Source organism: Procambarus clarkii, chromosome 25 (assembly GCF_040958095.1).
Source record: "Procambarus clarkii isolate CNS0578487 chromosome 25, FALCON_Pclarkii_2.0, whole genome shotgun sequence".
Lineage (NCBI taxonomy): Eukaryota > Metazoa > Arthropoda > Malacostraca > Decapoda > Cambaridae > Procambarus > Procambarus clarkii.
The window spans coordinates 36,061,349-36,084,685 of NC_091174.1; the positions used below are offsets into that span (position 1 = coordinate 36,061,349).

At 46.4% G+C, this 23,337-nt stretch overlaps 1 protein-coding gene across 2 annotated transcripts in view; it reads right to left on the bottom strand.

Annotated features, from left to right (window-relative positions):
- LOC123756333 (peroxisomal N(1)-acetyl-spermine/spermidine oxidase) overlaps window positions 1–23,337 on the bottom strand; it is a 196,217-nt gene that overhangs the window by 68,817 nt on the left and 104,063 nt on the right. For both annotated transcript variants that reach the window (XM_069331389.1, XM_069331387.1), the window contains exon 7: window positions 19,316–19,444. In XM_069331389.1, coding sequence (XP_069187490.1) covers window positions 19,316–19,444 — 129 coding nt within the window. The remainder of the gene's footprint in view (window positions 1–19,315; window positions 19,445–23,337) is intronic.

Sequence of the window (23,337 nt, forward strand, 5' to 3'; positions counted from 1 at the left end):
GATCAACTTGGCAAAATGCGAGTTCGGGAGAGCCCGCCTGGAGTACCTTGGATATATAGTAGGGCAAGGCGAGGTTGCTCCGGTAAGAACAAAGGTGGAGGCCATTGACAACTTCCTGGTGCCCAGGAGTAAGAAAGAATTGTTGAGATACCTCGGTATGATTGGGTATTACCGGAAGTTCTGTGAAAATTTCTCCACCATAGCCGCTCCTATGACGAGTTTGCTATCAAAGAGCATGAAGTGGGAGTGGAATGGAACAGCACAAGAAGCGTTTGAGAAGACCAAAAGACTGTTGACTGAGGCACCTGTACTAGTGTCGCCAGATTTTGAAACGCCGTTTACGTTATTTGTAGATGCCAGTGATATAGGGGCCGGAGCTGTACTGACGCAGCAGAATGATGGAATTTACCGCCCCGTGTCCTTCTTCTCGAAGAAGTTCGTTAAGCACCAGAGGTCGTACAGTACAGTCGAGAAAGAGACTTTGGCCCTGGTGATGGCATTGAAACATTTTGAAGTGTATGTGAGTGGGGGAGGACACCCAGTAACGGTGTATACAGACCATAATCCCCTAGTTTTCCTGAAGAAAATGAAGCATGCAAACCAGAGATTAACCAGATGGTTTTTATCGCTCCAAGAGTATGACCTGGTGATAACGCACATAAGAGGGCGAGACAATGTAGTGGCTGATGCGTTATCTCGAGCCTAGCCACTAGAATAACTCTCAAAAATAAGGGGAGGGGAGTGTTATGATCTCACCCTACAGGAGAAACGAGTCTCCCTCCTTGAGAGTTATTCATCAAGCCTGACCTGATTAGAAGGTCTAGCAAATATTGAGGTAATAACCCATATGTAAAATAGTTGCTTGGATATGTATAACAATTTGAGATTATGGGCAATGAAGAAGAACACAGATAAATGACTGGCTAGGAGATGTGGACATTTTGCTGGAGGCGTGAGGCCTTGCTTCTGGAAGGGCTTTGACCTCACTTGAGTGCCAGACATCGCAGGGGAAAGCCGCGCTCCGTGAGCTCCCGCCAGAAGGGAACCCCTAGTGATATATCTCGAAGAGAAGAGAAGTGTGTAGACGTGCCAGCTGTGGAACCGAGCTGGGAACGTTGTGGTCTCAAGTCCTGGTCGACGAGCAGAGTTCAATAAGCTGCTCAGAGGCATTTTCGTGGGCTGTGTGGAGCGCCCTGACCAGACGCCGTCAGAGGGAAAGCGCCCTCGACCAGTTAATCTGTGGTAAGCACGATATACGCCAGTTCATAGTGATTGCTTGTAGTTGGTCGTGTGCCCAGCGACAGTAGCGATGTTTATTTATAAGTTAGACATGTTTTAATAAGGCAGAAAGCCTGAAATAGGAGAGTGAAGAGGGAGGAGCACGGAGCGACGTCCTTCCCCTCTGAGCTCTGACAGACGACTGAGGGAGCCCGGCTCCTGACGGAGCAAGACCCTCCCAGCGAGTGAGGACCGCCGCCAGGCGAGGTGGAGTATGGACCCGCCCAAAACGGGAGAGTCCACTCTCACTGTATGTAGAGGTCAAATAGAGGTTTGAGGCAAGCATATTGTGTGGTTATTTTTGTTTATGTGTTAAAGGGGAAACAATTTTATTGGAGTGTCGATGGGTTGCAGGTTTGTCTTTGGGGGAGAAGTTGCTGAGAACTTCGAAGCCAGCCTAGATGAGGTAATTGATGAGACTCCAAGGTAGTGAAGCAGAGGACCTCGAGCTGTGAGGAGAAGCAGTGAAGAGGAGTGTCACGTGCTTCTGTAGAGGTGGTGTAGCAGCCAAGAGAGCTGTGGAGGAACCTAGCAGAAGGGTGAAGCACCGTAGTTACTCAAGGAAACTTCATGATAGCAGCCTGGAGAAGCTGCAGAGGGTCCTGGTAGTGAAGCCCGGAAGAACCTAAAGATATTAGGGTAGTGAACTTCCAGAGGTGGAAGGGAAGTTCTGGTGGATTACTTGTAGGGAGTTGATAGTGTTTGGTTGTCAGTAGCGTGCAAGACGCAGTGAGAGGTGAGTGATTCTGGTATTCTGATGTCAAGGAGTGTTTTACACTGAAGTTTAGAGTTACAGTCGTAGGCTGGATTACCTACAGACGTATGCGTTCTAGGACTGATAGAGTGATCGATTGATCATTGTTGTGTATCAATGAACATTTATACTGATATGTTATTGCATTCAAATGCTGATTTTCTTGGTACACATTTATAGATACATATATATATTCTCTTGCTGATGGTGCAACAGTGTATGTAGACTTGATCAACTTGAGGAGGTTAATAGTATCAGGTGGTGAACCAGGAGATAGGATACCACTTGATAAGCTGATGATAGAGTTCTGACGGTGTTGGAGTGCAACCTGATTGTAATATTATAGAGTATAGGATTCATTATTATTATATGTGTGTATGTATTGTGTATGTGCTTTGTCCAGTAAATGTGTCACAATTTGCTGGTGTTTGCCCTTGTCCTAGTGAGGCTTCCCAGGAGGTAGTAAAGAAGGAGAGAGAAAGAGAGAAAGAACCAAGAACCACTGCTGTGGACAGGGTAGGAGGTAATACTAGTAAGTCATAGGGGATAGAGGAGATCATATCTCATAAGGAGAGAGTGGGGAGTCACAGCGGCTCGAGTGGGTGTGTGCACGTGACAACGAGGCTAAGTGTTGGAGCCGCATCCCCTAAACGTGTGACGTTGAGCCCCTCTCCAAGAGCCAGAAGCGCCAAGGGTGATCTCCTAGTATAAGCACTCTACCGAGTTGTGGGTTGGGTTGTCCATAGAGAAGGATCAACGACGACAACACCAACCAACCCACAGTCTATAATAGTACGCAGGTTATGATCGATCATTCGATCAATGGATTGATGCTGCTGAGATATTACATTTATAATGAAGAAGCCCTTAGTTTATAAATACAAGGAATTGATCCAACTATTATCAAAACTTCAGTATTCCTCGAGAAAACAGTTGATTGAAAAATTGAAGAAACCACATATAAATTGTTTATCAGAAATTTTTAATAACTTTTAAAAAAAAAAATTGCCCGTGCCTGACAAGGTCGTTAAAAAGTTGAAAAAATATAAATTGCTTATTCGGTCACTAGCCTGTAAGAAACCTTCTGTGTCAACTAAGAAACAGATATTAACCAGCAAACGAGGAGGCAGTATTTTATCCATTATTTTACCGATTGCAGCTAGTTTAATTACACGGTTGTTCAGTAAGTAAAGTAAAATGAATGCCTTTTATCTCGTACCGCGTAAAATAGTGGACAACCGGAAAGCTGCACACAGCCCTGCTTACCCCACTGTGAAAGCTGTTGCTCAACATTTTACTGTCAAGCCACCTCCTCCTCCTCAGTTGCATACCAACCCTTCCATAAAACATTTAATAGATTTGAAGTTGAAAGTGCGAGATCATGAATATGCAAGATCCTTGCTAAACCATTATGATGCTACTGGAATCGTTCGTTGGGATCTGAATGGAAATGTATTGGCTCCAGTATCTGGCATACATATAATTAACGACATTATACATAAAATGACTGTGCTTAAATCTGTTTTTTTTTACCGGATAAACTCCCCATTTCTCAACTGTTTTTCACACTAACATCTACACCACGAGATTTATTCCGTAATACTACGGCAAGCAGTCAAGTGTATGAGGCTCCATCTGTTAAGAGAAAGGCAACTGCAAAGATTGATCCTCACAGTAAAAGGAATGCTTCCTGGATCGTATATTAACAGGTGAGTGTATATAAATGTGTATGTTATGTGTAGCTAGCTTTACTCGGCAAAAAGCAGTCTAAGGAGACAGAGCGATGGACACTCACGTGATATACGCCACCAGCGTATCAGATACGCATTTATTCCCCAATAACATCCCCGCATCTTTCCAAAATCGATTGTTTAACCAGCTAGAATTAGATCCCAGGAGGAGTTATGAAATGTGTCTACAAAAATTACTCCTCCCCACTTGCCATTACGTTATTAAGCGTGATAATCCTGAGGCATATATACGTGTAGGGGTTACGTATGAGAAAGTGGGCGAGGGGAAATACATGCATTCAAAGCATTTATTATCATCTGATGTTTTAGCTGGAACTATAAAAGAAATTAATATCACGATTAATACAGAAATAGAGGCCATATTTTCAAGTAATGCTAAACTGAGTTTTTTAGGAAAGTCATTAAAACAATTTTCAGCTAAATATGGAATGCATTTTATTAAATATGATTCTTCCTCCAATCGAAACAAGTTCACTATTGTGATTAGTGAGGAGAATATTAGCTCTGCAACGGGGCATAAAAACATCAGTAGAGTTACATTATCATTTGGAACCGCTTTTGGGAAAGTGTTGGGCGTAGTTCCAGAAATAGAATATGACTTATTCGCAAAACGTCCGTATGCCTCGAGTGTAGTTAACACATGTCTATTCCCGCCAATGCCTAGAGGAGGAGTTGATATTCTGTGTGTTTATTGCGATAAAATCTCTTCTACTAGATATGGAAACCAGTCTGTAAATATTTTGGATGTAATCTCCCTAAATGGAAGTGATAACAGCAACAATAAAAAACTATATGTGCGTCTTAACACCAACATGATAGACAGCGTCAGCATCACTATTAGGGATCAAGATGGTAACCCAATACATTTTGATGAACGTGGATGTACCATAGCAGTGTTGCATGTACGTCCCGTTGCAGGAGGTATATAACACCAACGCTTTCCCGCCACTCCTCATTCGTCTGAAACAAGCGGAGAAATGCATGTCCACTTTATTCCCCCCTCTGTTGAGGAATTATACATTCTGTTAACCCCTCCTAGAGGTGGGGGGACTGATGATATACGGATTTTCAACCGCAGTAGACGGTATACGCGTGGAGGAGGAATATTTTCCTTTTTAAGCGGGATAGCGCGTCGAGCAGCGCCCTTTATCATGAGGACTCTGGCTCTGGCTGCACTTAGCTTGGGGCAGAACGTACTAGACGACATTAATAATGACAAACAAACTTTCAAACAATCTCTTAAGAAACGCGGAGTTGAAACATTGAAAGGAGTGGTGAAGCAAATGATAGGCGGAAGAGTGCAGAAAAAGAATAAACAAACAAAAAAATTAGTAAACATCAAACGTTTTACTAAAGCGAAATATAATGATGTGCTGTCATAAATTCTTCTCACTCGGCTGGTGTTGTCTAAAGCGCGAACATGGCCGGATATAACGCTCTTGGCCTCCAGGTGCCATTAGAACACTATACAGCTGCTGTTAGTGAAGCCTTTCCTAAAGTATTTTCCCCTCGATTGGTAGAATCATTAATTGCAAGCAGACAAACGGTGGATGTATTACCTGTGAATTCTGGGGTCAATAATAAGTTTACAGACACCTATCTGGAATTTATCATCAAGGGAGTGAATGGTCAACTGGTGGATTTATCATCTATAGCTTTGGAGTTGTCTATTGATCTAACCGAAGAAGATGGAATAACGCCTTTAGGAGACGCTAAAAACGTTTCGTTGGTGAATGGATTATCGCAAACTCTATTCAAATCCGCCATTGTGTATTTAAACGAAACAGTAGTTGAAACCAGCTCATTATTCTCATTCTGGTCATACGTAAAGTTATTATCTACGATTTCTGGGTGTAAGGCTAACCGCTATGATAAACTGTCACAGTTTTTTAACCGTGTCGATCCTGGTAAAATTGAAGCTGGTTATTTCACTAACGCCTCGGCTGGTGAGAAGCAACGGATGACTGATATGAAAACGAGTGGCGTGAATACTTGTTTTAAACTAATGTTGGATGTCACATCAGTTAGTGAATACGTTTTGGATAATGTGGACATCAGGGTGAGGCTCGAACTTCAACCTGATAAGTGGCTTATACTCAGCGATAATGAACACGCTAATTTTAAATACAATATCAAGTCTACACGTCTATGGGTGGATCGGGTATTGCCATACCCTGAAGGATTAGTAGCCGTTAATAAAGCCATGGTGCAGAACAACTCTCCTATTACGTATACTTTTAATAAAACTTTATACAAAACGTATATATTGGGCACAGGTCAGCGCTCGATAATAATGGACCAACCGTGGGGGACTGTTATACCAGAACATTTATATATGATCATCCTTGATATGAAGGCAGTGTCTGGTGCACATAATCGCAACCCGCTTTATTTGGAAAACTGCGAGCTTAGTAAAGTATTAATATCACAGAATAGCACTAATATTGTCAATATTGGGTGCGACTTCCCTCACAACTGCGCCAAGTTGTATTACACAGCATTACAAGCCTTAGGCTTCGATAAAGACAATATATTGTCTTATGACACATATGTGAATGGTGGAACCATACTGGCCTTTAATTTACAACCTGAGGATATAGATGACACCATCCCGATTGAAAAAAGTGGTAATCTGCGGATCGCTTTGGAATTTAAACGCGGTGTGGCTAGAAATAAAGTCATTCTAGTTTATGGGTCTACAACAGGTGTGATCAGCATAAACGCGGATCGTCGCGTTATTTGCGATACGCGAGGATAAAATACTAATATGAATTGTTTGGAAATAAATGAGGCTATCAGAAGTAATTTAGGTGATAAGGTAGACTATCTAGGATGTTTCCTAGCTGATGACGTAAGGAAAATACTGACAAAAATACATAAAAAAAGACCTGTGGTGTTCATAATCAACACTTTGGAGTCTGGTTCTCGTAATAAAATGGGGCATTGGATAACATTCTATGTAAATAAGGATGAAGGTAGAAGCGAGATAGTTATACTAGACAGCTATGCCAATCCGGCAATAGGATCTTATTCAAGATATTTCGAAGAGTTTATGTCTTACTTCCAAGACTATACCCTATATATTATGAAGAAAAGGATTCAATCCTTGAATAGTTACTTCTGTGGGAATTACGCCGTTTATTTTGCATATCATTTTTCCAGACTAGGCTTAGAGGCCGCCCTGCTTCACTTTGATGAAGCATTTAAATATGGTCAATTTCGCAAGAATGATGAAAAAGTGTTGAAATTCAGTTATGCTCAGATGAAAATGCCTGTGTGTAAGCATACATTCTGCTTAAACGCTACTGATGCTGGGTGTGAAACGTTGTGTGAGGAAGTTGGCTAGGATGATAGTGCGGTAATACTTTATGTTAGGATTGAATGATGAACATAATAATGTCTGTATTTATGTTTACAACATTGACAACAACAAAAACTTATAACCTTTTTCCCCTTTCTACAGATTGGCTGGTTGACTAGCGTGGTGGGAAGGTTCGATGGATTGGATGAATGACTCCCAATCTGTCTGCTAGCTAAACCACCAAGAAAAAGTCTTATTATTATTATTATTATCATTATTATTATTATCGTTGTAAATCGCTTAAGTGTTTAATAAAATAAATAAATTTATATATTATGTGTTTACTTTTCCCTCGTTTATTGCTCTTAAAAAAAAAAAATGCTATTTGGGCAAAGAATGATGATGATATTGTTGCCATGTTGGTCGCGTTAGGATATAGCTTACACATATTAACAGAAATAATACTAAAGGCTTTGCACAGAACAATGGTTGATGGTACGGGGAGAGGAGGGGATGAGGGGTGGGAGTGATTGATGGTTGGCAGGTGAGGGCCTGTTGGTGAGGGGCCTGCTGGCAGGAGTATGAACCTCGCCCCTCCTTAACAAATCCGCAGTGGAGGGAGAGCCATGCTGGGGTGAACATCTCCAAGACTACTCTGAAGACATCGAAAAACCACTAAGGCAAATGGACCACATCCCTCCTCCTAGACTCTGCTCTCTCCTACCCTCCTCTCCCACTTCCGGATGTGTGCATAGCTCCAAGAAAATAATGGATGTCAAAACCACAAATGGCCCCTAAGCACTCTCACGCCGAGGGGAAGCTCCCCTCACCCTTCCCCCACCCCAAACAACATATCCGCCTATGTTAGGACCCCTCACACCTACACACACACACAGCCTCTACATAGCTTGCTTACTATCATCATCAAAACTATTATCTACACACAGGATTAAGTCTACGGCAAACACACATACATATTTAACTACTCTTTCCACATATTCCACTCATATCCTTGTATTTCTTACTCTACCACATACCACACTTACTCTCCTACACCCCCAACAACATGACCTCCCATCTTTCCTGACCATACACCCAAACACCGGACGCTCACACGCGTCCGACACGCGCCAAACTTCCGGAAAAATTTCCCCCCAAACCCTTTGCGACTAGACACCTGTGCGCCACCTGCCCAGCTGGCTCTATAGAGCCACCTGGGCAGATGGCGCACGTGGTTCTAGTTGCACTTTACCCTACTACAGCCAACCTTATGATGGGTGACTACAGCCTACCATACGATGGGTGACTACAGCCTACCTTACGGTTGGTGACTACAGCCTACCTTACGGTGGGTGACTACAACCTACCTTACGATGGGTGAATACAGCCTGCCTTACGGTGGGTGAAAACAGCCTACCTAATGGGGAGCGACTACAGCCTACCTTACGATGGGTGACTACAGCCTACCTTACGATGAGTGACTACAGCCTACCTAACTGTGCATGACTACAGCCTATCTTACGATAGGTGACTACAGCCTTCCTTAAAGTGGGTGACAACAGCCTACCTTACGATGGGTGACCACAGCCTACCTTAAGATGCGTTACTACAGCCTACCTTATCGTGCGTGACTACAGCCTACCTTACGATGGGTGACTACAGCCTACCTTATAGTGGGGTGACTACATCTTACCTTAAGATGGGTGACTACAGCCTACCTAACGGTGGGTGACTACAGCATACCGTGTGGTGGATGACTACAGCCTGTAACACGGGGGGGGGGGGAGGGTATCGGCTCTACCTCCGTCCTTATCCCGCCCGTATTATATTTACTTCACTTGATTCCAAGGGACCCTAGAGTTACTCTAGCCGAATCCCACGCCACGTGGTCTTAGCCACTCGATCGGCTAAGATTCTACAGTCCTTATGACGTCGTACCAGGCTTCTAGCAAACTCAAGGGTCTCCTGCGGCCACCACCAGACCATTAACCAAAAGCGTCAATTAATCGGGGTCTGGACCGAATAATCAACCATTAAAACCTTGGGGCATGATCCCCAAATTACTTAGAAAAAGAGGGTTGAATATACGTTCAGTGTGGGAATTACAGAAAACAAGGGTATATATATATTAGCTCTTACTTTGCTAGGCTTGAGATCCAAATAAACTCTGACTCGTGGAGATCACGTGACAATGACATACAAAATTATTCATGAAAACAATAAAATACAGAGAACAATCTAATCATTTATTTATGCAAAATCTAAACAAAAACTAAATAAAGTAAGTAAGTAATTATCAAAAGAAGGCACCAAACCGGGAAGGCTATGTAGCACCATCAAATGTGCAGAATAATCAGAGGGCGCTAAATATTACCAAGGATGCCAATACGTGAACAAAAACGCATAAGGCGAACGAAATTAAAAGTATCCGAGTCACCAAGAATTCTATTCAGGGACAGATGACCGCGAGGGGCGGTCGGAAAGCATGACACACGCTCGTCCTAGAAGTCAGGACATTCAAGAAGGACATGCACGACCGTAAGAAGGACATTGCAATTAGGACAATAAGGAGCAGGGCGGCTCTCAATCAAGTGACCATGGGTTAAGCGAGAATGGCCAATACGCAATCTCGCCAGAGCCGTTTCCCATCGCCGGTTACGGTGGTAGGAGGACGGCCACGGAGAAACAACATTTAAGAGTACGTAGTTTGTTACCAGTAACAGAAGACCAAGAAGCCTGCCAACGGGTAAGGATGGAGGAATGGTTAAAGGGGTAAAAGTCGGAATATGTAATACCTTTATGAGAGATGGGACAAGAGCGGACAGCTTCCTTGGCGGCAGCATCCGCACGCTCATTTAAAGACACACCAATATGGCTGGGAACCCAACAAAACTCAACCAACTTAAATTTACTGTGAACAAGAAACAGCCAATACTGAATCTCGACCACTACTGGATGAACCGGATTAAAGGACCCGAGAGCCATGAGGGCACTACGAGAGTCAACAACAACTACAAAGGAAGACTGACAACGAGAAAGCAGGAGACGAAGAGCATAGAGAATAGCATAAAGTTCCGCTGTAAAGATGCTAGTCTTAGGAGGTAAGCGACACATATAAGTGCGATCAGGAAAAACAACAGAGTAGCCAACACCTTCCGCAGACTTAGACCCATCGGTGAAGACAGAAACGGAGTGGGAGTGAGAAGAAAAGTGGTCAAGGAAAAGGCGTTATAGAACCATAGGAGGGGTAAAAGCTTTAGTGATGTGGGTCAAGGAAGTACAAAACTGAGGAAGGGGGACTCTCCACGGGGGCGAAGAGGGAACAACACGAGGAGAAACATTAGAAATACAAACGGAAAGAGAATCCTGTAAGCGAGATAACCAGACAGAAAGAGGGAGGTGGTCAAGAGGAACAGGAACCGCAGGAGGGGTAAAAGTTAAAGCATGACAGAGGCGAGAGGAAGGATGTTGTAAGGACCGCGCAAGATAGCGAAGACAGTAGCGATCACGGCGGTCCCGGAGAAACAGGAAACCAGTGTCAACATACAAGCAAATTACGGAAGTCGAACGAAAGGCACCAGAACTGAGGTGCAACCCAGTATGGTGCAAAGCATCAAGACGGCGAAGAGTAGAAGGAGAAGCAGACGAGTAAGCAGGGCAACCATAATCGAGCTTAGACAGGACGAGAGAGGAATGTAAAGCAAGGAGAGTGCGCCTATCTGCCCCCCAAGAAGTATGGGACAAAACCCGAAAGAGGGTAAGGGCCTTAGAGCACTCAACACGGAGGTAAGAGATATGGGGAGACCAAGACAAACGAATATCAAGGAATAACCCCAAAAGCTTTGCGGAATCTTTGTACTCACGGGGATAACCATAAAGTGACAAAGAGGGACGAAAAACAACCCGTTTCCGAGTAAAAGTCATGGCACAAGTCTTAGTAGTAGAGAACTTGAAGCCATGATCGGTGGCCCAAGTCGACACGGCATCAATCGCAAGTTAAAGCCGGCGTTGAAGGAGAGGCGAATCATCACCCTGACAACAAAGGGTAAAATCATCGACATAGAGAGCGGAGAAGTCGCCTGAAGGAAGAGAGGAAAGAAGACCATTGAGGGCAACCAGAAAAAGAGTAGTGCTCAGAACACTACCCTGGGGCACACCTTTGTATTGCTGAAAAGAGGCAGAGAAAGTGGTACCAAGCCTAACCCGAAAGGAATGACGAGAGAGGAAGCTGCGGAGAAAGAGAGGGAGATGACCATGAAGGCCAAAAGAATGAAGCTGGGATAGAATATGATATCGCCAAGTTGTGTTGTAAGCCTGTTCCAGGTCAAAAAGGACAGCAAAAACGGAGGTCTTCGCAGCAAAAGCAGTACGAATATAGACCTCCAAGTTCACCAGGACATCTGTCGTGCTGTGACTTGCGGAAACCAAATTGAGAAGGGGAGAGGAGGTGATGGTGTTCCAGGAACCACATCAGACGAACGTTATCCATACGTTTAAAGAGTTTGCAGACACAACTTGTGAGGTCAATAGGGCGAAAGTCCTTAGGGGATGATGTTCCCAGAGACCCCGGTTTGCGACCAGGAAGGACAACGGCATCGAGCCAGTCCTCAGGGACTGACGACGACTCCCAGATCCGATTCTACAGCCTCAGTAAATACTGAGACGTGCACGGAGGGAGATGGTGAAGCATCTCATAATGAATACCATCGGAGTCCACCGCCATGGAACTGCAGAGGGCCAGGGCAGAACGAAGTTCAGAGAGAGAGAGAAGGGATCATTATAGGGAAGTCGAAGACGAGTGCAGAAATCTAAAGGACGAGACTCAAGGACAGGTTTACGAAGAAGAAAAGATTGGGGAAGATGAAGACCAGAGCTAACAGAAGAAAAGTGGGAACCCAGTTCGGTAGCGACTTGCAATGGGTGCGGAACAAGAGTACCACGGAGGTGAAGGACTGGTGAAACATCGGGAACGAACTCACCTGCTATCTTGCGGATACGCTTCCAGATTTGTGGCAGAGAAATTTCGGACGTAATGGTGGAGACATAAGAAAGCCAACATTCACGTTTAGCCGTACGGATGGCCCTACGGGCCACTGCACTCACCTTCCGAAAGAAAAGAAAAAAAATCGGCAGTGTCTCTTCCAGGCTGCACGCTTACAGAGGACAGCCCGAGCACTGTCTGTATTTCACCAGGGAACACACTTCCATGAACCCCGAGAGGAAGAGAGAGGAATAGAGTGGAGGGCTGCGTCGAAGACAGTGTCATGAAAAAGGAGGAGAGAGCGAGGGAGAGGTAGAAGGGAGAGGTCAGAGAGAGCAGAGCTGAGGGTAAAGAGGTCCCAGTCCTCTTTCGCAAACTGCCACCTAGGGAAGGAGAGGGGGGAGAATGAAAAGAGAAAAAGGTAACAAGGATGGGGAAATGGTCACTGCCATGGAGGTCATCAAGAACCTGCCACGTGAAATCTAAGTAAAGAGAAGACGAGCAAAGAGAAAGATCAAGACAGGAAAGGGTGCGAGTCCGAGAGTCCAAATGCATGGGCTCACCAGAATTCAGAAGAGACAGGGAAGAAGAGAGGATAAACGGCTCAAGAAGGCGACCCCGGGTGCTCGTCAGAACATCGCCCCAAAGGGAATGACGACAATTGAAATCACCCAGCAGGAGCACAGGCTCCGGCAAGGAGTCCAGTGAGTGTTTCAGATCAGGAAAGTAAAAGTGGGACACTCAAGGGGAGATAAATGGAACAAACAGTGTACCATTTCCCCACAAAGATACGAACAGCAGAACAATGGAGAGGCGAAGGAAAAAGTAATGGAACATCAGAGCGAATCAAGAGAGCAGAAGAGTTAGGAGCCTCAGCAACAGCTGGGGACGGGGGGAGAGAGAAAGGAATAGCCACGAAAGCGACCAGGACAAGCACTAAGCATCGGCTCCTGGAGATAGACACAAAGGGGCGAAAACCGTGAAATCAGAAGTTGAAGTTCGAGGAAATTGGCGTAATAACCTCGAACGTTCCATTGAAGAATAGACATCGACGAGAAGAGAAAGGACAACAACAGAGAACAAGGAAAAAACAAATGCGAAAGAGCAACACAGCACGTTAAAGCGGGAGAACAGACCAGAGGTGGGCGGGCGGGGTTCGGAGGAGGAGGAGGAGACAACGGAGAGGAGCAGTCAAGGACAGCAGCAGGAAGAAGGGGAGTAGAAAGAGGGGAGCGCACCTCAGCAAGGGCAGCAACCGAGAGGGAAGCAGGGGCTAAAGAAACCTCAATAGCAGGAACAGGGGGGCGCAACCACCGAAATGGGAGGGGAATAGAAATAGCAATAGAGTCAGTAGTAGGGGTCGAGGAAGAGAGCGAAGCCTTCTTACCCGCCAGGGAGGAGGAAGGAGAGGAGCCAGGCTTATGCTTCTTAAAGAGACAGCTGTCCCAGCAATTACGTACCGGGCAACGGATTCCAGCGTATCAACAAGAGAAGCTGAACGAGAGCACACACGACGGCCGGTAGGAGAGCGATGGACATCAGCCAGCACCGACAGGCGGCGGGGAGAGTCAATAGATGGAGGAGAAGGATGGGAAGGAGGATCGGAGGGAGACGAGGAAGAAGACACAGGAGACATGACAGACCGGGTAGAAAGAAGGGGAACCCCAGACAGAGGACCTGGAGGGGATCCTTCGGGACAGAACTCAAAGGAACAGTGGAGGGGGCAGTGGGCGTATCAGGGTCCGAGGTCCGGAAACGGTTGTGAGTTTGAGGAAGGTGGGAAGGACGAGGAGAGGAAGAGCGCAACACGCGAGCATAAGAGACGTTAGTATAAGTCGGGAGCCGGCGAACCTAACGCCTCGCCCCAGGAAAAGATAAACGCTCCCAGTGCTTCAAGTTGAGGACGGCTGCCTCAAGCTTGTAATGGACACAGGCACGGGAGAAGGTAGGATGGGCCTCACTGCAATTGAGGCAGCGAGCCTGGGGAGAAGTGCACTCCGACTTAGAGTGACCTTCGCCCCCATACAAAGGACAGAGAGAGACAGTCTCAGAGCAGCGGAGGGCACCATGCCCAAACCTCCAGCACTTGTTACAAAGCCGAGGAGAAGGAATGTACTCCTGGACAGAGCATCTGGCACCAGCAAGAATGACAGAGGATGGAAGGGTCCTACCATCAAAGGTAATCTTCACAAGCCGAAGGGGTTGACGGCGACGACTACGAGGGGGACGAGTAAACGTGTCCACCTGGAGGAAAGAATGGCCTTGGGCATATGCCGAATATCATCGTGGCAGTCGTGCAGATTCCGAACACCGGTCGCAGCATGGGGTGGGAGGAGAATAGTGCCAACACTGGCATTCAACTGAGCGTTCTTTGAGACCCGAACAGGGATCTCGCCAAGGCAGGATAAGGTAGCCAAGCGGGAAGCTGCATCCTGAGAAGGAGCAGCAACGACACGTGTACCGAGATGAGTAGGGTTGAAGGTAACAGAGGCATCCACGGAATCAACAAGATGTCGATGGAGGGAGAAATCGTCAGGGGGCGCAGAATCAAGAGGGAGGAGATCAAAGTATTTTTCCTACGAAGCGGGACGAAACAAGGCCTGATACGCATAGTACGGGAAGGAATCGAGCGAGTGCGGCCGTGTCGAGGACGGCGTTGAGAACCCCCAGAGAGAGAGAGGTTATAAGGCGCAGTAGTTACAACCGTTAGATGGAGCCATGCCAGGGGACGAGGTAGTCACCACTGGGGGGCTTTGGGCTCGACCAAACCACAGAGGAGAGAGGGGAGCCGAGGGGAGTAGTCAGAGAGGCCAAAGAAGGAGCAAGGTCGGGCCCCAATGCAGCAGAGGCTACAGAGCCCAGTCATCCAACACAGACCGACTCGGGGGCTTGGTCGCCCACCCCACGAGCCTGAGAAGGTAAAGGAGGAACAGGAACACAACATAGGTACGAAACATAAACATTCATTCACGAATGTACCCCCACACCCACCATGGAGCCACAATTACAGGCAGGTTACCCAACAAGAAGCTTTCGCCGATCATGCCGGGGCCTCCTAGGGGGTGCGTCGTGAGTATACGCCCCACAAACGCCACCGTAAGAACTGTCAGTCCGTCGAGATCGGGTTCAGTGACGAAAGAGGGATTGATAATAAAAGGTTCCCCTCGCTCTCGACGTTGGGTACTACAGTTATATGGGTGCAAGAGTATGCCTCCTCATGCACCCGGGTGTCAAAATAGGTAAGTCCAAAGGGATAACCAAAACAAGCAAAAGGTCGGCAGGAAGCGACAAGCAGATAGGAGAAGAGGGGGGAGAAAAAACGAAACAGAAGGACAAGGAAAAGTTGTTCAGCAAAATTTGAGAGGACGGCAGCAGGAGCACAAGGCTACAAAAGGGCAGAGTACTGTCCCAAGGAGCATCACACTCCGGCAGCCGTCCACTAAGCCCACCTCACGGCATAAACGAGCTGAACAGGGAGGGGGTGAAAATATTGAAAATAAATAGGAAAATAATAAAGTCTAAGGTGCCTGCATCTGTGGATGAAGTTGACATCAACCAGTTTTCTCCAAAATTGGCACCCTTACAGATAGGCTTATGTGCAGTCAGGTGTATAAGTTTCATGCAAATCGTGCGAAAAAAAATATATATATCAATTCTTTGTTTTTCCTTAGTTATTTTTCTAATAAAACTAATTATAATATATTTTTTAATATATGCTATTGTGATAGCTGAGAGTCATAGATATGATTTCAGTTGACACTTGTATTTGATAATCGTTTTTGATCATTTTGGAATAATTTTGACAACTTTTTTTTATTATTTTGGAATAATTTTGACACATTTTTTTTCTCCCTTCCTATTTATGCTACGATGCTTAGACTTGGACCCATTGAAACCCTTTTCATATACAACTAGTCAAAAAAGTTTGATTGAAATCGAAGTAGATTTCATTTAATGATTTTTTGGGAAATCTGGAGCTAATGCCTCCCCTTAAAGTGGGTGACTACAGCCTACCTTACGATGGGTGACTACGGCCTACCTTATAGTGGGTGACTACAGACTACCTTTCAATGGGTGATTACAGCCTACATTATGGTAGGTGACTGCAGCCTTCTTTACGATGGGTGACTACAGCCTATTTTACAGTGGGTGACTACAGCATATCTTATGTGGGAACCGACCTGTGAGATTTATATTTATTTAATTTATATGAATTTATATTTACGTTAATTTATATACTTCGATAGCAATTTGTATAATGATAAGTGGACTGTATTTCTGCAATAATCTCATAATCTCACAAATCGATCCTCTACACATTAGGGGGGGTTATTATATTAATATATATGCAGCCAATCAAACTACAGTAATAGCTACATACATTGATGAGGTTCCTTATCTTATAGTACAGCAGGTTAGTCCACCAGGTATAACTAGGGTGTAGACACCAAATTATCCTCTTTGAGGTAGCTTCTATCACCCAGTAACTGGTGCACATAATCTTGCATCCTCGTCTTGACCTGTCAAAAGTGCGCTAGCTGTGAAGCCAGATACCTATATATGACAAGTATATCAGAGAAAACAGTACATGGAACATGAAGACCTGGCTTAATTACCTTTAGTTTGAGGCTTCCATGTGATCTAACCGGATAACCCTACCCAATGACATTAATGGCCACTAATGATAGATAATGGGTTTCGGATAGACACTTAACTTGAATTTGTAGACAGCGTGTTGATAATGGTACACTTTTAGTTTCCATAACACTACGTCCAAGTAAATTTAACAGGAGCCGAATTTGCTCCCGTGTGAGCCTCTGGTCTCAATAACAACAATGATGGCTGCCCTCCCTCCTCCACTGACGCCTGGCTTACATTGTCCAGATTTCAGAAAGTGATAGAAGGGTCACATTTACTCTACTTTAATATTGATAATTAAGTTAATTTATATAAGATGTTTTTATGATGGTAAAGTCCAAAGACTAATGTATTTAAGAATAATTCCCACCATAATAGCTGGTGAATTATAATAGTATGTGGTGATGATATCCCGTTTTCTATAGACGGTAATTCCACTACAAGTTACGTTTTCTATGGGTAACTTGTTTATACAATACAGCTATTATCTGTATGATTATTAAATGGTGTCGGATTTTCCGACATCTTATGGTGGGTGACTAGAACCTACCTTACGATTTGTCGCTACAGCGTACCTTACGATTGGTGACATCAGCCTACCTTATAATGGCTGACTATAGAATACCTAATAGTGGGTGATTACAGCCTGCCCTATAGTGGGCGACTATACAGCCTACTTTATGATGGGTGACTACAGTCTACCTTACGATGGGTGATTACAGCTTACCTTACATTGGGTGACTACAGCCTACCTTATGGTGGGTAAGTACAGTCTACTTTATGGTGGGTAAGTACAGCCTACTTTATCGTGGGTGAATAGAGCCTATCTTATGGTGGGTGAGAACAGCCTACTTTACGATGGGTGACTATAGTCTACCTTACGATGGGTGACTACAGCCTACATCTTCGTGCATGACTACAGCCAACCTATTGGTGGGTGACTACAGCCTTTCCGTATGGTGGGGGACTTCAGCCTACCTTTTGGTAGGTGACTACAGCCTACCTCACGGTGGGTGACTACAGTCTACCTTACTGTGCGTGAATAAAGCCTTCCTTACTCTGCGTGAATAAAGCCATCCTTACTCTGCGTGAATAAAGCCTACCTTATGGTGGATGACTGCAGTCTACCTAACGATGGGTGACTACAGCCTACCTTACATTGGGCGACTACAGCCTACCTTATGGTGGGTGAGTACAGCCTATTTTACGGTGGGTGAGTACAGCCTACCTTACAGTGGGTGACAACAGCCTACCTTAACGTGCGTGGCTATAGCCTACTTTACAGAAAGTGACTACAGCCTACCTTACATTACGTGAATAATGCCTATCTTACTGTGTGTGACTACAGCCTACCCTACTGTGCATGACTACAGCCTACCTTACTGTGCGTGACTACTGCCTTCCTTATGATGGGTGACTACAGCCTAACGTATGATGGGTGACTACAGCCTACCTTATGATGGATGACAACAGCCTACCTAATGATGGGTGACTACAGCCTACCTTACGGTGGGTGACTACAGCCTACATTATGTTGCGTGACTATAGCCTACCTTATGATAGGTGACTACAGCCTACCTTACGATGGGTGACTATAGCCTACCTTATTTTGGGTGACTACAGCCTACCTTACGGTGGGTGACTACAGCCTACCTTACGGTGGGTGACTACAGCCTATCTTACTGTTGGTGATTACAGCCTACCTTATGATGGGTGACTTCAGCCTACCTTATAGTGGGTAACTACAGCCTACCCTATGGCGGGTGACTACAGCCTTCCTTTTAGTGGGTGACTTTAGCCTACCTTACGATGGGTGACTGCAACTTACCTTACGATGGGTGACTGCAACTTACCTTACGATGGGTGACTACAGCATTCTTTACGGTGGGTGACTTCAGCCTTCCTTATGGTGGGTCACTTGAGCCTTCCTTACGGTGGGTGACTGCAGCCTACCTTATGCTTTGTGACAGCCTACCTTATGGCAGGTGACTACAGCCTACCTTACGGTGGGTGACTACATCCTACAGTCATTTATCTTCATATAACCATTCCAGACGCCATATTGCCTCGCCCACACGAGAATCAGCTCGTATGATCAGGACACGTGCAGGTCTGGATGACCAAATCCTTCTCAAATCAACTGCTAAGTGTTTAAGTGTTCACTAACCCTTTACTAGAAACTAGCTCGGTAGCAACTTATATTAGTTATTATTATGTGATTAATAATAATGGTTCCTGAGAATTAATATAATTATGTATACCCACCAAATTTGTGAGAGGATAACACTCAGCAGGACCCCATTGCAAAATACAGTCCGTTTTCAATTAATTATAATAAAGTAAACCTAATAAACTTATAATTTTACAGTACAACAATAAATTACTGCTGGGAAAATTCCCCTATGACTAGAGCCTACCTTACGATGGGTGATTAGATCCTATATTACACTGGTGACTAGAACTTACCTTACACTGGTGACTAGAACTTACCTTACACTGGTGACTAGAGCCTACCTTACACTGGTGACTAGAGCCTACCTTACACTGGTGACTAGAGCCTACCTTACGGTGGGTGACCATAGCCTACCATACGTTGGGTGACTATAGCCTACCATTAGGTGGGTGACGAGGGTGTCGTAGCCCTGCTTCCACTGGAAGTCGTCACCATACTCCTGGAAGCGGTCAGCGTCCCTGGTGGCCACCTGCAGCCAGTCCGATGTCCCAAACACCAGGTTTACCATCTGTTGTATTAATACACAAGTTACCACCCTCACAATTACCTTCTTGGTAACCTAACACTCGTACATAACCTACTGTATGTGCTGATGTATGCTCACAGGGCATAAATACATAACTTACGTGGTGTTGTATACCTACAGGACGCTCATACATACCCTACGTGGTGTTGTATACTCACAAGACTCACTGGAACCACACACCAGAGTCACACACATCAGAGCCACACACACCAGAGCCACACTCACCAGACCCGCACACTAGAGCCACACACCAGAGCCACGCACACCAGAGCCACTCACCAGAGCAGCACTCACCAGAGACACACACCAGAGCCACACACAACAGAGCCACACACACCAGAGCCAAAACCCAGAGCCACACACCAGACACACACACCAGAGCCCCACACCTGACCCACACACCAGAGTCACATACTCATAAGAGCCAAATACAAGAGCCACACACCAGAGCCACACACCAGAGCCAATCACCAGAACCACACACCAGAGCCAAACATCAGAGCCACACACCAGAGCCACACACACCAGAGCCACGCACACCAGAGCAAATCAGCAGAGCTGCACTTACCAGAGACACACACCAGCGCCACACACAACAGAGCCACACACACCAGAGCCAAAACTCAGAGCCACACACCAGACCCACACACCAGAGCCGAACACCAGACCCACACACCAGAGGCACACACCCATAGGAGCCAAACACCAGAGCCACACACCAGAGCCACACACCAGAGCCAATCACCAGAACCACACACCAGAGACAAACATCAGAGCCACACACCAGAGCCTCACACCAGAGCCACACACCAAAGCCACACACCAGAGGCACACACCAGAGCCACACACCAGAGACACACTTCAGAACCAATCACCAGAGCCACACACCAGAGCCAAATATCAGAGCCACACACCAGAGCCTCACACCAGTGCCACACACCAAAGCCACACACCAGAGGCACACACCAGAGCCTCACACCAGAGTCACACACCAGAGCCACACCCCAGATGCACACGCCAGAGCCAAACACCTGAGCCAAACACCAGAGGCACACACCAGAGCCACACACCAGAGCCACACACCAAAGCCACACACCAGAGCCACACACCAGAGCCACACACCAGAGCCCCACACCAGAGGCACACACCAGAGCCACACACCAGAGCCACACACCTGAGCTACACACCAGAGGCACACACCAGAGCCACACACCAGAACCACACACCAGAGCCTCACACCAGAGCCACACACCAGAGCCACACACCAGAGCCTCACACCAGAGCCGCACACCTGAGCCACACATCAGAGCTAAACACACCAGAGCCTCACACCAGAGCCGCACACCTGAGCCACACATCAGAGCTAAACACACCAGAGCCACACATCAGAGCCACAGACACACACCAGAGCCAGACAATGGAGCCACACACCAGAGCCACACACCAGAGCCGCACACCAGACCAGCACATCAGAGCCTCACACACCATAGCCACACAGCAGAGCCGCAAACCAGAGCAGCACACGAGAGCCACACACACCAGATCCACACACGCTCAAGAGTCACACATACACCAGAGCCTCACACCTGAGCCACACACACCAGAGCCACACACTCCAGAACCTCACACCAGAGCCACACACACCCAGAGCTACATACTACAGAGCCATACACACCAGAGCCACACACCACAGCCACACACACACCACAGCCACACACACCAGAGCCACACACCAGAACCACACACGCACACCGGATCCGCATTCACCAGAGTCACACACTTCAGAGCCACATAACTCAGATCCACACACACCAGAGCAACACACCAGAACCACACTCAAAAGTCACACACACCAGAGCAACACACACCAAAGCCACACACACACCAGAGCCACACACCAAAGCAGCAGATAAGTGCCCCACCCCAAAGCCACACTCCAAAGCCACACACCAGACCCGCACATCAGAGCCGCACGTCAGAACGGCACACGAGAGACACACATCAGAGCCGGACCCAAGAGTCACACTACAGAGCCACACACCATAGCCGCACACACCAGAGCGACACACACCAAAGCCACACACCCCAGAGCCACACACAGCAGAGTCACACACTATAGCCATACACACCAGAGCCACACACCAGACCCACACACCAGAGCCACACATGCACACCAGAGCCACACACGTCCACCAGAGCCACACACTCCAGAGCCACACATACCAGAGCCACACACACCAGAACCACAAACACCAGAGCCACATACACCACAGCCACATACACCATAACCACACACACACATCAGAGCCACACACACCAGAGCCACATACACCAGAACCACACACACCAGAGCCACAAACACACGAGCCACACACACACCAGAACCACACACCAGAGCCACACACACCAGAGCCACACATACCAGAGCCACACACTCAAGAGCCACACACACACCAGAGCCACACACACACAATAGCCACTCACACCCGAGCCACACACACGAAAGCCCCACACACTCACCAGAGCAGCACACACACCAGAGTCACACATACCATAGCAACACACTCAATAGCCACACACACACCAGAGTCACACACCAGAGCCACACACACACAATAGCCACTCACACCCGAGCCACACACACACGAAAGCCCCACACACTCACCAGAGCCACACACACCAGAGCCACACACAAACCAGAGCTACTCACACACACCAGAGCCACACCTCAGAGCCGGACCAGAACCACACACCAGAGCCACACCTGAGAGCCGGACACCAGAACCACACACCAGAGCAACACACAAGAGCCACACACCAGAGCCTCACACCAGAGTCACACACACTCACTAGAGTGTTAATGAGAAGTGTGAGAAGCAATGATGAATCAGCTAGAATCGACTTGATATTCACCCTGAATGAGTCAGAAATAAGGGAAGTCAGAGTTGAAGCGCCAATAGGAATGACTTTTTTTTTGGCAGGGATATTCCTGCGCGACCCCTAAGCCTCTGGCTGGCCCACTAAGTGTTGCTTGTTTCTGTTTTACTTGGGCGGAGAATGAGTATTCATGACTCTAGGAATAAGTGACCACAGTGTATTGATTTTTGAGTACTTGGTGGAGGTAGGGATAACCTATCCAGGGATGGGATTGGAGGGAAAAAGACTAAATTACCGAAGAGGAAAATATGACGAGATGAGAAAATTCCTCTTGGAAATACCATGGGAAACAGAACTTAGCAACAAGAATGTTCAGGACATTATGGATTTTGTCACCCAGAAGTACCGGGAAGCTGCAAACAGGTTTATCTCCCGTCCAAAAGGAGAAAAACGAAAAACAACAGAAAAACCCATGGTTTAACCAGGAATGCAAGGTAGCAAAGCAACTGAGTAAGAGAACATGGAGAAACTACATGAATAACAGAACACCGGAGAGCAGGGAGAGATACCAGAGGGCCAGAAATGAGTACCTCAGAGTGAGGAGTTTTTAAAATGACATAGCAAGTAAAGCCAAGACCCAACCAAAGCTGCTCCACAGCCACATCAGGAGGAAAACAGTAGTGAAGGAACAAGTGATGAAACTGAGAAAAGGGGAGAACAGATACACAGAGAATGACATGGAGGTGTGTGAAGAACTCAATCTTCAGTCAAATAGAAAGATCTGGGGGTCGATATCACACCGAACCTGTCCCCAGAGGCAAAAATCAAAAGATTATCATCAGCGGCATATGCTAGACTGGCCAACATAAGAACTGCCTTTAGAAACTTGTATAAAGAATCGTTCAGGACCCTGTATACCACTTATGAAAGACCAATCCTGGAGAATGCAGCTCCAGCCTGGAGTTCATACCTAGTTAAACACAAGACAAAGTTAGAGA